The following is a 14,469-nucleotide window of genomic DNA, read 5'->3' on the forward strand; positions in this document are numbered from 1 at the left end:
AGCGAGCATGTCAGGCCTGACGAGTTGCTGACACAGAATTGTGAACCACAAACAGGCCTCTGTGTCATGGGAGCATAAACGGGGGCATCTCGAGTAGAAGCAGAGAGGTTTATTTTATCTCTACATTTGGCACTGGTGCGATCGCTGCTGGAATATTGTCTCCAGCTCTGATGCCCACAAATCAAGAAGGATGTTGATAACTTGGAGGGGGGCAGAGAAGAGCCACGAGAATGATTAAAGGATTATAAAACGTGCCTTAGAGTGCGAAACTCACAGAGCTTAATCTATGTAGCTCAACAAGGGGACGGTTAAGTGCTGACTTGATCAGTCTGTAAGTACCGTACATGGGGAACCAATGTTTAATACTGGGCTATAGCAGAGAAAGGGCCAAGATGATCCAGTGGCTGGAAGTCGAAGCTAGAGGAATTCGGACTGGAAATGAGCTGTACATTGTTAACAGTGAACAGGTTCCCAAGGGTCATGGTGGATTCTCCATCACTGGCAGTTCTTAAATCAAGCTTGGATGCTTGTCTAAAAGCTCTGCAGGAGAGATGATTCTGGGGCTGTTTTCTGGCCTGTGCTCTACAGGAGGTCAGACCGGATGATGAGCACAATGGGCCCTTCTGGCCTTGGAATCTATGATGACTTTTCAATGCTTTTGTTTCTTGTTACCCCGGTTTAACTCAAACACTTGAACAAACAGGTGGGTGGGAAGATCATTGCTAAGCATTCAGCATCCTGTGCACCTTCAGCTAAGGGTGAGCTTCTGGGCACTCCAGTAAAATCAGGGCGGAGCACGTTTGGATGCTTCCAATAATTCTTTAAAAAAAAAAAAAAAAAGAGGCAGCAAGCAGAAGTTTTATTGTGATGGGCCCGATCCTTTCAGGCAGCCTTTCTATAGCAAAGAAGCAAGCCATGGCCCAGTGCGATTGTTGCACAGCACCGTTACAAGTGTGTGTGGGAGCGGGGGCGGGGGGGTGTCACTCTGATTAACTATTCCCTTCTCCCTCTGTAGGTCATCAACGGTCAGGCTATAAATAGCCATTCAAAAGGCAGTTTTGCGCAATTCTCTGTGGGCAAACCTCAGTTTCATTCAATCTGAAATAAGCGGTCGTCAGTTTTGACCCAATGTGCCAAGCAGACAGGATAGAAAAACAAATAGATCAGGGTCAGAGACCCCAGCTGTAACTTGGCCTCATATGATCACTGATTCTTAGCCGTACGCTCTTATCTGGGGAGAGCAGCCGAGGTGACGATAACTGAGACAGGCTGATCTGAAGGCTTTTTCCTATCAAGCCTGTAATGTATTCTGCTGGCACCTGTCATCCGAAATCTACGCAGCTGTGGGCTTGGATGCTTCTCTGTGCGGGCGGGGGAGAGACACTCTCACCTGCTGCTGGACTGTCACTTCAAGGCTCCAGCCCATATTTCTGTCCATACTAAAGCTAGCTCAGCCCCTCCATCTGCGCTGCCCCTAAGCAAACGCCGACACAGCTGAGATCTGGAACAGTCTCCCTCGACCCAATCACAAGTGCCAACAGTGACTACAACTCCCAGCCGTCTCTCCTCCAGCCAAGATGCCTCTGACAGGCAAAGCCATCTGTGGTACAGCCTTGCTGCCGGAGCCCAATGTATCCCCACTGCATTATTATTTATACTCAAACAGTACGAAATGTGCTTAGGGCCCGCTCTCCTGAGTGCTGGATCCCGTGTGCGGATGTGACTCGGAAGGTGCTGGCCTCCCGAAGTGGTAGGCAACGTTCAGTGCAATGCCGGCAACTGGAATCTCTCCTCGCTCCAGCTTTTCTAAGCAAACCTCCCTGCTCTCTCAGTGTTTCAGCTGAAAGACTCTGCTCAGCATTGAATGCTGCTGCTGCGGCAGAACCCCACAAAGACCCCATCTGTTAGAGCTCATATTGATTTGTATCTCCGTTTAGAAAATCCTCCAGTTCTCCTTGAGTAAGTGCCATAAATAATGCCGAGATACTAGATCTAGTGGGCTGCAGGAACAGCCTAGGGATTGGGTTGCTTTAACATTCTCTAATCTGGGTTAGGACTTTCTCAGTTAACCAGAGTAAGAAGTAGATGGTTTGTTTGCTTACCTGGCTTACTGCGCTAGTCACTACTCAGGGACACCTCAGAGCAGTGATCAGACATCTAAAGCCAATAGCTTTGAACATACAAATATTGCAGCACTTCATTTCAGACTATCCAGAAATCAAATCTGTGCAGGGGAACCACAGCAACTTCCAGTCCCAGGTCTGTGTCCTAGCTGTGTAATCGTCACGTTTGTACGCCCCTTTTACCCCAAAGATCACAATGCTCTCTAGGCTGTGTGCACGTGTGTAAAATAACTCAGAACAAACAGCCATTTTCACTAGTGCACTGCAGAGCACGTTTCACAATGGGATGGGATGTATAATTTATCCATTTGAAATCTCGTGGGGCTTTTGGTAGCCAAAATATTATTATTCCAACTGGAATGTATCCAGCGCACCTGTATGAAATCTCCCGACTCGCTTGCAAAAGGTGCCTGGGATCTTTAAAGGTGACCTGCAGATGGAAACAGAATTGGCTTTGTGCCCTAGTGTGTCTTTGTGATGTACATAGGAGTCTGGGAAGATGGATAGATGTTGGGTTTCTTTAAAGAGGGAAAAGGTTTTTCCCCTGTTGACTTGTTACATTGAAAAGAGCGAGAATGTCACGGCAGTTTGAATCTTTAGCAAAGAGGTTTCGCTCCCAGCTGTTTAGTAAATATTTGAGCTTGAGGTCCTGTCTACATTAGCAAGATCAGCCAGGGGAGGATTCTATCAAGCGGGAGAAAATACCCTTTTTCACACACACCAATTCGCTCTGGTCAGTGTTTCTCTGGCTGCTGTTTGCTCTGTTACCCAGTTCCAAGTTGGGGGTTGGTTTTAGCTCTGTTATGTTTGGTCCTATCCCACTTCCAGTGCTAATAGTTCTCCTCCTGCTGTCCCCAGTGCCCGTCCCTCCAGAGGTGGCCTGTCTGGTCACTTGTCTGCACTCCACTGAGCTGTGATGCCCTGCAGGAGAGCTCTGTGTAGCTCCAAGGCTGCTCTCTTTCACCAGAATAGAAGATATTCCCTCCCCCACCTGGTCTCACTAGAGGTCTCATTTGCCATTTAAATCTAACCATGAACAATCCCCGTTCCTGCACCTGAGGCTTGTATTTCCCTGTTGTGAAAATGCTGCTCTTTGCCAAGCAGTGTCCAACAACTATCAAAATCCATCAGCACAGCAATTAAACCAAATGACTGCGCTGGAAGCAGGTTTGGAAGAGCTGGCACATAAAAGGCGCAATCCAGTGAAACAGAAGCTGCTCAGTGAGACATCTGTAGGCTGAAAACCTCTGATTTTTCCAAACAAGCGGTTTTTTTGCCTCGGTTGACAGTCCCAGCGACGATCATACATGAAGATGTGGCTGTGGGGGGCATAGGGGGCCTACAGAGGAAAATGTATCCAGAGAGGGGTGGTGCAGATTGGAGAGGAAGTGCTGGGGGCGGTGCTGCCTGCAAGTTGTGGGGAAATCAGTCCCTAGCCTGGCTTCCTGGTCAAAATGTCGTGTTTGATCTTTACGTGTTCAGCCACACCCGGTTCACACCATCTCCGGGGGAGCTGGGGATGGTCACAGGTTTATAATCAGTGCACTGGGGAGCCAGAGTGCAGCAGCGTTGTGATAATCCTTTTCTTTGGTTGGGCTTACAAAGAAATGTTTCTCCAGAGTGATGTACTCCCGTAATCTTTTAACCACAGGCGGGGACCTGTCTGAGCGGAGCAGTCCCAGTGGGGGAGAAACAAGCTTTCCTCGCTCCTGAGACCCCTCAGATCTTCCTGGAAAGGAGTGAAGTGGGGCCAAGTACAGCTTAGTTCAGCATCGTCTCTACCGCCTTCCTTAGGGCTTCTAGAAAAGGCGAGCGAGACAGCATCACGTTGTAGCTGTTAACGGCTGTGTACTCCAGGGTGCCCTCAGCCGTGGCTGCCCTCCGTGCAGGACGTTAAAATCCCACTTGTCAGCTTGGCCGATGTGTGAAGTCTGCCGGCCGGGCGGTGGAGGGAAAGTCATGTTTGGACTTGAGTTCTGGGGCCAGGTCTCTGACGGCTCATTTGGCAGCACAGAATGAATCCAGAGTTGACATGTGAAGTAGTAGGAGAGTTTAGTGTCACAATGGGATAATGCCAAAGTCGTTCTCCTCTGGAGAGCTGGCTCTAAGTCCTCACGTATGCCGTGTGAGCAATGATTTAGCCGGGTCTCTTGCACAGTCGGGCATCGCCTGGCATGCTCCAAGGCCAGGCTTGGGCGCACCATGGCTCAGGACAAACTGCATTTGGAAGAGCTCTCCTAGCACCTGCCCACAGCATGCCTGGCACTTGCAGGAGGCGTCCCTCCCCGTGCTCTGAAAACTGAGGCTGAGAAGCAGTTACTCGGAGAGACGCACCAGGAAGCCCAGAGGAGCAGGAGCTGAATCTTTGATGCCCACAAACAACAAATAAACCACGTCAAGTTGGCTGCATAAAACCCATCGTGACCTTGTTTTACTGGCCCATAAACAAAAGTGCTGCAGCAAAAGGCTTCTGCGTTCGGATTTAGGGTTTTTTTGGTGTGAGGTGATTAAACTAAGCAGGACTGTGCCTCAGCAGAGTAGACTTTGCTGAGTCCCAATTCCCTCTAGAGTAAGGAGAACCTAATCCAAAAATGTTTAATTATCTGAACTGGCTCTTTATGAGGCAACTAAAGCCACTTAAAAGTGAATTATTGATAGTGTGTTAAAATGTTTTTCTTTAAAAGGAGACAAGGAATGCAATTAGCACTTCAACACAGCAGCTCCTACAGAGTCTTCTGGGTTTAAGGTTTTGTTTGAGGGCAACTTTAAACAACCACCTCATTAGGATCCCTGATTACTGCTCCCTATTCCGAGGGACAGGGAGAGGGTGGGTGGCAAGATAGCTCAGTGGTTTGCGCATTGGCCTGCTAAACCCAGGGTTGTGAGTTCAGTCCTTGAGGAGGCCACTTAGGGATCTGGGGCAAAAAAATTGGTCCTGCTAGTGAAGGCAGGGGGCTGGACTCAATGACTTTTCAAGGTCCCTTCCAGTTCTAGGAGATTGGTATATCTCCAATGATTACCTTTATTACCTATTCTTTTTCATGCTGCCCCTCTCTCCTTTGTGTGTGTTAATGAATGGAAGAGGGGTTTTAACTCAGTAAGTTGTTGAGGGTTGTTGACATTTTCCGGCTATCCCGGAGGCTGACTGTTCTCTGTTTACCTAGCTCTCTGCCGTGTTGCTCGGGTCAGGAAGAGACAGGCTCCTTGTCGCTCTGGTGCCTTTCCCTGTCGCTCATTATGCAGGATGAATATGCACCCTCGGAAGCTGGGTGAATATTAATTTTTCAGGCTCTTTAAAGAGAGTTCTGGAGAGTGAAGGTCAGTTGCGATGCAGCTGGCTTTCTATAGCAGCCCTGCAAGTATTCTGAGCCGTGTGCATGACAACCTACCACAGCTTTGCCCAACTGTGGACAACTCGGGCAACTTGCCGGGAGCCTGCGGCCACACTCAACTTTCAGGAAGTCATTCAACAGAGGAGCTATCAGACACCCTCACTTTTTAATGCAGAGATGCTGCCTCTGAGGATCCTGTCACTTGGTTCGGTTGACTGGTACCGGTGGTGGTAACCAGGGAGATGGGGGCTGCTCTTCGGGCCATCTCTGAAGTAGGATAATTGGGTTGATTTGCAGTAGGGACTGTGTGGCCAGCTCCGCTGTGTGCACCTGGGTCGTGTGATGTGAAACCTTGTCCAATTGCAAGTGAGTTTATTGTTCTAAATGGAGCTGGTCGGGAAACCTTTGGTCGCCATTTTCTGTTGGGAAATGCAGTTCTGTAAAAAATAGAAACACTTCGGAAAATCCTACCTGGTTTGCTGAAATTTTATTGTGGAGAAAAATGGAGGGTAAAAGTTTGGACGTTGTTAAAATATCCCGTTTCGACACTGTCAGAATAAAACGCTTCTTTTCTTTTCTTTCTTTGGAAATAACGTTTTGTTTTAGAAAGGTTTCATTTTTAGAATATAACACAATATAAACATTTTTCTTTTGTCAAAACAAAATGCTTTGAGCGCTCTGAAATGGAAATCTTTTCAGAAATGTCCTCTGTGGAGAATTTCAAAAATTGAGGGTTTCGATAAGAAACAAAGCTACCTTTGAAATCTGAAAACCCTTTGCAAAATGGAATTTGTCCTCCCCCTGTTCTAGTTTTAAATCCTGTCCCTGGAGAGCATCCCAAGTGTATACGAGCCAAATTTCAATCTTCCCCACAGGAAATGTTCAGTTCATGGTTTTCCCAAGCGGGTGACATAATTTTCCTTTTTTCCGTATCGTAGAGACATTGCCCAGCCTTGGCTCAGTCAAACTGACACATGTCACTGGTCATTAGCATCAGATATCCCGGTCCATGTCGCTGCTTCTGTGCTGATCGGCTAGCACGCGTTGGCTGTTAGACAGCAATTACTTCCCATGATATTGGCGGAGCCTTGGAAAATCTGACCTAGTATTTAAAATAAGAATCAGTTCTCTAATGACTCAGACTGGTTTTACCCCGGGAGGCGGCTAATGTTGCCATCCCAAAGTCCAGTGACCCGATCGTCCTTTCCAAAGCACAGGAGAGAAGATGTGGAAAATGTTGGCATAGGAAAACGAAGCCCACATGAGGGGAGAGTGCATTTTTAGCAGCCGAGCCGGGGGTTGTGATCATTCTGTGCTGCATTTACAGCATTCCTGTCGCAAGTTAGACTAATGTTTTCCGAGCAGGATCTTTGCAGTGCTTTAGTACCTAGCGTAGCAGTTCAGAACCAGTGTTAAATGATCTAGGGAAGCGTGTAGCTGTACATATATATAATACACGCGCACCCTTAAATAATGTCAGTGTGTGCACAGATTGCCAACAGTGGCCTGGAAATCCCACAGGTTTTGTATTTTCCAAGTATAGGGGGAATTACGGCATGGCCCATACCACTGGGGAGCAACTATTGGCAATTTTTGGCTTTAGTAGTGACCTGAAGCGTGAAGACTTTTTTGTGACATCCCCATTTCATTCCACTCCCCCCACAAACCCACCTCTCCTAGTGAGCAGCTCCCCCTGCTGGGTGTGCAATAATAACAGTGTTTAAAATATTTTCCTGTGCTGGGCAGACATCAATGATGCTGGTTCACAAACAAGAAAATAAGCAAAGTGCCATGTTAATTCCAGCTCCCTCAGAACCACGAGGGAAATCAATTTACAGGCCAAATTCAAGGGCAAAAATGGGTCTGAAAGGAACATTTCAACATTCCCCGGGGGGTGCTGAAAGGGATAGAGAAGAAACAAATCCCTCAAAACAAGCTGGCACCGTAGTTTTGTTAATGCAAGTTTAATATTAAAATGACGATTAATTTTGGGCCAAATCCCAGAATTTCCATCAGCTGAGGGTCTGGCCTCTATTTTTAGCATTTGTTAATTATCAAACATGGAGGAAACATTTTGCCCGGCCCTTTTTCCATCCGTTTTCCTTGTGCTTTTCCTGAACGGTCATTTTATTGACGAAGGCTAAAATGTTCAAAGGTGGCCTGGGTGTTTGGGTGTCCAGCGTCAGAGGCTTTGGGCCTGAGTTCAGGGTGCTGAGCGCCTGCAAGTCCTGTTGGCTGCAGTTGGAGTTGTGGGTGCCCCAGAATGGGACCCGGACCACCAGACGCTCCTGGCTTAAGCGGGTAGCTGGCTGTAGCAGCTTGGACCTTCACACAATCCGTTTCATGCTGTTGACTCTGAAGATCTGATGTTCCTCTCTGGACATTGCAGCTCTGCGGTAATTCCAGCTCCAGGGTAAAAACTCGGCTGCATCTCGTCAGGGAAATTTTTCTGTTGAGAGGTCAAAAGCAAACCTCCTGCTCTGCATTCCTACGGAGAAGTCTGAGGCTTCTTGTTGTGTGCCAGTCTTCACTGCCACTTGCTTCATGTCGTGTGTAATGATGCTCAGGAACCATCTGCAATGTCTGCTTTATTTTGTTACATTTTTTATCGACATTTTGTTATTCTAAAACCAGCAGACGGGTAAAATAAGGTCATAGGGGCTTATTTTCCAGCAGATCCTTTTGTGGTGCCGCATGTCACCGTCATAGGAATTTTAACACCGGGCCCTTTCTCCAGCGACTTGCATGGCAGAAAGTCAGCAAATACCTTTGAATAGTCTCTGTACCTCGCCACTTTCCATCCCAGTGGAAGATGTGCTCCTTTACGCCTCCTTCAGTAATAACCACACGCAAGCACAGCAGATGGAAAGTAAATACAGATATAAATGAAAAACCGGAACACAAACCGTCACCTCTTTTGCCCTTTGGCTAGAGAGCGCAGCCTGCATGAGACGTGCTAGTCATGTTGTGTAGGGCATTGCGGGAAGCTGCTCTGATACCAGGAGAATGAGGGCCGGTCGAGACAGGAATTGTTTCCAGACCCAGATGCAGCACGTAAAAGTCTCCTCCCAACATGTGCCAGCTTTTGTCTCTGTCTTGCCCAGCCCAGCTGAACATCTTAGTGTCTGGTAGAAACTGGAGCAGAGCTACTGCTGGGCAAGGTGCCCAAAGATCACTCCCGACAATGCCATGGCGCTGAGTGCCCTAGAACAGCACAGGGCAGGAAAGGGAGATGCGGGCATAGGGCAGATAGAGGGTATCTTTCTGGCAAAAGGGTGTAAACGGCCCAAAGAAGGCCTGAGGGGGCGCAGGGAATGCCCATGCAGCGAACTGGGGTGAACCCTTCCAAGTCCTCCACCCCGAGAGTGAAAGACGTGTGTTCATGGCGAGATGGAGATCAGAGCACTTGCAAATCCTCAGGCTTTCAGACTGGATGTAGCTGTGTGACTTTCCCTGGCAAAGCATCTCTGTGGAAGATCCCCCTCCCCCGCCTTAGAAATGACCTGCAAGTTTGCATTGATCAGTGACGCTTTGTTTATGCCCCAGGTTTGGCGTTTGATTCCACATTCTGCTCCCCAGGTCGTGGCCTTTGAGCAGCAGAACTATCGCCCAAATGGGTTCCATTAAACAGTCTCTGCAGCCGCTGAGCACCGGCAGGCAAATTTCCATTTGCACTCGTCTGATGAGAAACCACTGCCAGGCTTGCGTCAGCTTGTCTCTGCAGGGGATGGCACCGTAAATAACAGGTTCCCGTTCGCGGAGTAGCAGGTAGCGTCTGGGAGGCTAGGATGGGTTTGAGATTTACACGGCTGCGCTGACACAGCCGTAACCGACACCACGGGTGTAATTATCAACTTGGTAAAATATCATTGTGGGGCTACGTTTCTCTTCCCTCGACTGCGGCTGATTCTTGCTCAGCCAGTGCGTGAGTCCTGTCCTCTTCAAGAATCCTTCAATGCGTTAGCCGTTTATGGCTTGCTCATATTGTTCTGATCATTCATCCACCCAGTCCCGAAAAGGACAGCGGGTTCTCAGCATCTTCTCTTGGGTCATGTCACGGGTGCAGTTTGGAGGGACTGGCACTCCATGGCAGCCAGTTTCACTGCTGGAGACAGTGGAAGAAATCTCCTTTCTATGACCTAAAGAGAGGGGCTTTTCTCTCACTGGCACCATCTGGGGACCCCACACAACGCCTGGGGCTGAACCCTGACAGGACAGCACAGTAAGAGTCATCTGCATTCACTTTAAGTGACACGGAGTTTATGGTAAATGTTCAGTTGCTTAATTAGCCCAACAGCCTCTTTGATTGCCTCTCCCAGGGAGCTTTACATGGTCCTGGTGGGATGGAATATAAACTTCTTAAATTTCACTCATTGCTTGGTGCATTTGGAAGCCGGTGCCTGTGAGCCATATGATATTCAGCAGTAAAAGAAGCCTCCAACGAACTAGGTATTCTGTTTTTCTTAAAGGTAAATGTCCTATATTAAAATGACTAATTAGGCTACTAATGGGCATAACGAGTAATTAAAATGTTTCAACTTTCACAGGCATGGCAGGTTTTCCAGTGTTTGAGTCTCGAGAGTTGGAATCTAAACCTGTCATGTGAATTGTGAGGCAGCTGGTGGATGATGATCCAATTTCAGTGGTCGCTATGAATAAATCAATATTTGCCCTCAGTTATTAACTTGTCAGCAGAGAGGGAGAAGGTGGCATTCAATACCTCTGTATGGTATCTGCTGGCAAGCACTGACTTTCTGCGGGCGGTCACTGTACATCACTGGACGAGTGGACTATCCCTGCCCCGTCATTTGCTCCTTACCTACTGGTTGCTTCAAGAACTAGAAGGTTAAGAAAATAGCCTTTACCAAAAGCTTACATTCAGTGATTTCACTCAGTGTTTTGGCACATTTCACTGCTGTAAAATACGTGGCTGTTGGTGCTGGGGGCATCCTGCTGTTTGCACCGAAGAGGACAAAACTGGCTGGGAGCAGGGTGCTTAAGATGCTGCGAGAAGCCAGGCCTATCTGGTAAATACCCTGTATTTTTGCCAGCTGGCACATTTGTAAGATTTGTCCAGCCAGGTGTCCAGTTACTGGAGAGGCCAGTGTGGGAGTGGCTGGGGCCTGGGTGAGAGGCTAGTTAGGATCTGGAAGGGACACCTCGGTGCTGGTTGGTTGTGCTAGGTGATTTGAACACACATAGTAAGGGAGAGGAGCGTGCCCCTGGCCTTTAGAGAGGCAAGAGATGCCATCAGGTATGTGACCTGTGCTTGTATCAAAGCACACTGCACTCTGACCCTTCGGGCCCACCCCCAAAGGGCATGTCAGTCAGCAGTTTGGGCAACCTGGACCGGCTGAGCTTCGTGCTTTGCTGCCGAACGGCCAGGAACCAGATGACAATCTCGAGACTCTGAGGGCGGCTCTTGGTGTACGGCACTGATCAGGCAGCACCCATCGAAGGAGCGTTGACCCGCTGAAGTATCTCCCGGCTTTAATTATTGCTTTTAGAAGCAAGGTGTGGAGGGAGTGTTTCCTTTCCTTTCTTAAGAAAGGCTTCTAACATGGTGATCCCCTGGACGTTACGTCGTTGAGGCAGGATCTCGTCAGAACGACGGATCTCGGGTAGGAAAATGAAGTCAATGAGCAGTGCGTTGGCCAGGAGAGAGGGCACGTTAGCCCGATTAGTCTCCTATGCTATCTCTGAAATTCTTCTTCCCATGCATTAATAATACTCATGATAACATCTGGTGTTTAAGAAGCCTCTGACAGTGTTTTCATTGTTTGTTGCTTAATTTAGTAAAGCCATTCGCTAAGCCTAATGAATAATTCTAGTGGCCCAAAGGGAAGCTCACTCTGCACAGAGAACCAGAGTCTGTGATTCCTAGGCCGTGAAGGGCACGCGGCTGAGCCTTGCTGGCAGGGTTCCAGCAGCAGACTGGCCGTGTGGAAATCCTGCTGTGGCTAGAATCCCTCCCAGCTGCCATGCGTGGTCCAGGACACCTGGACTAACTGCTGTGACTGTGCTGGAATAGTTCATCATCTCACCTCTCAGATTGGCCTTAGACAAGAAGCCTAGAGGAAGTGACTTAGGTGAAGGGTGAGACTTTGGCATCTCACTTGGCTTCAATCTCTGGCGATGAACCATGAGAAAGAAAATTAGCTCATCCTTCGAACAAGGCTGGTGTAACCAATTGTTTCATATCCCACAAGTGAGGAGCTGGAAATGTGCATTGGAGAGAGCTGTGGATCAGGGGAGAAATCCCCACCGCTCTGCATGCTCCCTGTCGTGGAAGGAGCTGGATCAAATGAGGAAAGCTGGAAACCTGCCAAAGCTCAGCTCCCCTCACGCTTAAGCTTCTGTCCCCATCTCATTAAATAAATCGGACGTGTGTCTCCACCTGCCTTCACAATCAATAAGTCTCGGGGTGGTAGAACTGAACAGGTGTAGCGCGCTTGTTTCTTCTACGAAATGACAACAGTGCTGAGTCAGATGTTTCCGGTGAGCTGAAATATGAGCTCTCTTTTGATTAAAATAGCCCTTTGTCTTGTCTTCTCCCCTGCCGTTTGTTTGTGTGGCTAGGAGATGTGCTCTCTCAAGTTGTGGACTTGGTTAATTGTGGGCTCATTAAATTGAGGGAGCTGAAGAAATCCAACAGCCTGCGCAAAAGTAGCTGCCTGTGATTAAAGCAGAATAGGGAGAAGTTACTCTGCCATTGCAGATGGTTTGCTTGTGTTTAATCTGTGCCCGCTTTTTAGAAATGCCCTTGTGACGAAGTGGAAATGCTCTTAATGTTTTCTCTGAATGCTGTGTGAGTGCCTCAGTTTCCCTATGCAGTTCTTAGGTATCTAGGTCGGGGGGTCAAGGGGTGTGATTGTTGCAGAGCCCAAGAGGGCCCCTGTGATCCTGTCTGCACAGAAAATGGCCGACACTCTGTCTCCTGGCAACTACTGGCCTAGGCCTCTCCCCTGCAAAGGTGCCAGCTGAAGGTGTCGGAGAACAAAGAGATCAGGTGACCTCCTGGCCTGGGAAAGGGACAAAGGCAGAGGAGGGGCTGGAGAGTTTCACTTTGGAGCTGGCTGGGGAAATGGAGGGGGCCAGACAGACCTAACCGAGGGGGCCCTGTTGTCTGTACCCGCAAGACCTGTCTTGGACTGTGTTCCTGTCGTCCAAATAAACCTTCTGTGTTACTGGCTGGCTGAGAGTCCAAGGTGCAGGGCCTTGACTCCCCCAACTCCTTGACAGCCCTATAGGCGTTTGCTTACAAAACTAAACCTTAATTAAAGGTCAAAGAGAAATGAGGATGGTGGTGAGTTACTTAGACTTGGGGGGGGACCATCTTTTTGCTCTGTGTTTGTACCGCATCTGACAGGGTGCCCGGGGGCCTGGCCCCCGGCAGGAACTCCTGGGGGCTGCGGCTATGCAAATAGAAATGACGCTTGGTTGATGTTCTGGTTTTGCTGCTAAGCGTCATGCTGTGCACAGTGTGGCCAGAGGTGCCACCAGTGCTGCACAAGACTCTCACCAATGTTCGGTTGAGTTGACAGAACTGTTGTGGGCATAGATCACACCTGTGCAGCCGTGAAGGGATTCACGCCAGCCCGTTGGGAGTGATGCTAGGAGCGTTTCACAGACTCTGAATGCTGAGTAGATTGGGACCCTGGCCGACCGGCACTGCAGTGGGGTAAGAGAGAGAGATGAGCTGGTGATGCTGCTTTTGTGCATGGAACAGCTCTGGCTGCAGATTAGCACCCTGTGCCCAGCGCCTGGTATTTGACTTGCCTTGGACTGGGAACAACAAGGGCTTGATAAATGGACTGAACGGAGGCCAGTGTTGCTGACTTGCTAACAGGCCTCCTGCTCCTTCCTGTGGCCCCCTGCCAGCCCCTCGGAAACGCTTCAATGTCTGAGCAGGGAGAGCCCCCGGGTCAGCGATCAGCAGTGCAATTCCTGGCCACATTTCAGCATCGCTGCCCCTTTTGCCTGCCTCACTTCGCTCCATTTTGCACCCAGACTCCCTGGTTGTTGCGGTCAGGGAGCCCAGCTGGGTCTCACGTGCCTTGATGACAACCCTGCGCTGGCATTTAGCCATTTCCCCCTGCCAGGAGGCTGCGTGCGGCATTTCACTACACGTTTCTTCCTGATGCAGCACCCATTGCCTCTGGCTGTGTTCTCCCCACGGCCCAGGCCAGACGCAGCGGAAAACGCATCCTCCAGTGAGGAGGCACTGAGACATGGAAGATTTTGGCTAACGTTTTCGGAAGTGTCAGGTGGTTCAGGAGGCTAAGTCCCACTGGCTTTCAATGAGACTTAGGCTCCTAAGTCACTTCTAAAAACTTTACCCTTAGCCCCTGCGTGCTCCCCCACCAGCCTCCACCCCGGCTCTGCAGCACAGATGGTATCCATCTGCTGATCCTGTTGGGTTCTGGGTGCTCGCGTGATCCCCGAGTGCCTTTCTCTGCTCGAAATGCTGCACAGAGCAGGTCTGAGATCCGAGGTAGCTATGATACGGGACTTGACTAGTGAGTGGGCAAGGGTCCTCCTAGGTAGGAGGAGGAGATCAGTGCAGCTTATTTTGAGCCCCTCTTCACCTCTCCCTCTTCCGGGTGTTCCCTCGCTGCGTTCGGCCTTAACCCAAAGACAAGGTCAGCTGGGATCCAGTCTTGGATGGCTGGGCCCTCATTTCACCCACTTCCCTCCTGCGAGCTGGTGAGCGCACTGCGCTGTAGATCAGGCCGGGCGTGTGGTGCTGGCGGAGAAGAGGCATCTCCTCCATGGAGTTGCTGAGTGCCACAGACCCTGGAGAACGGCATCCCTGGGTTGCTCTGAAGTCTGCCTGATAAATAGCAACAACCCCCCTGCCACCCTCCCCAGGTGTGTGCAGTGTGGGACTAGGTAAGCGTGCACAGCGTCAGAGGCTGGACTGGGGAGCGAAACATTCCCTCTTGCAGTCAGAGCTTCACGGTTTCCTCACTGTTCAGCTGTGCCGAGGAGCTCGCCAGCTCCTCGCGAATACC

At 49.5% G+C, this 14,469-nt stretch overlaps 1 protein-coding gene across 4 annotated transcripts in view; it reads left to right on the plus strand.

Moving 5' to 3' along the window:
* Positions 1-14,469, plus strand: part of ARMH3 (armadillo like helical domain containing 3) — a 165,881-nt gene that overhangs the window by 108,702 nt on the left and 42,710 nt on the right. The window contains exon 24 of one of the 4 annotated variants that reach the window (XM_039547836.1): positions 1,016-3,506. The exons of the other annotated variants lie outside the window; for them this stretch is intronic. Coding sequence (XP_039403770.1) covers positions 1,016-1,037 — 22 coding nt within the window. The 3' untranslated portion in view covers positions 1,038-3,506. Of the gene's footprint in view, positions 1-1,015; positions 3,507-14,469 lie in introns of those variants that run through there. 4 annotated transcript variants of the gene reach the window in all.

The sequence above is a fragment of the Mauremys reevesii genome, linkage group 7, assembly GCF_016161935.1.
Source record: "Mauremys reevesii isolate NIE-2019 linkage group 7, ASM1616193v1, whole genome shotgun sequence".
Taxonomy (NCBI): domain Eukaryota; kingdom Metazoa; phylum Chordata; order Testudines; family Geoemydidae; genus Mauremys; species Mauremys reevesii.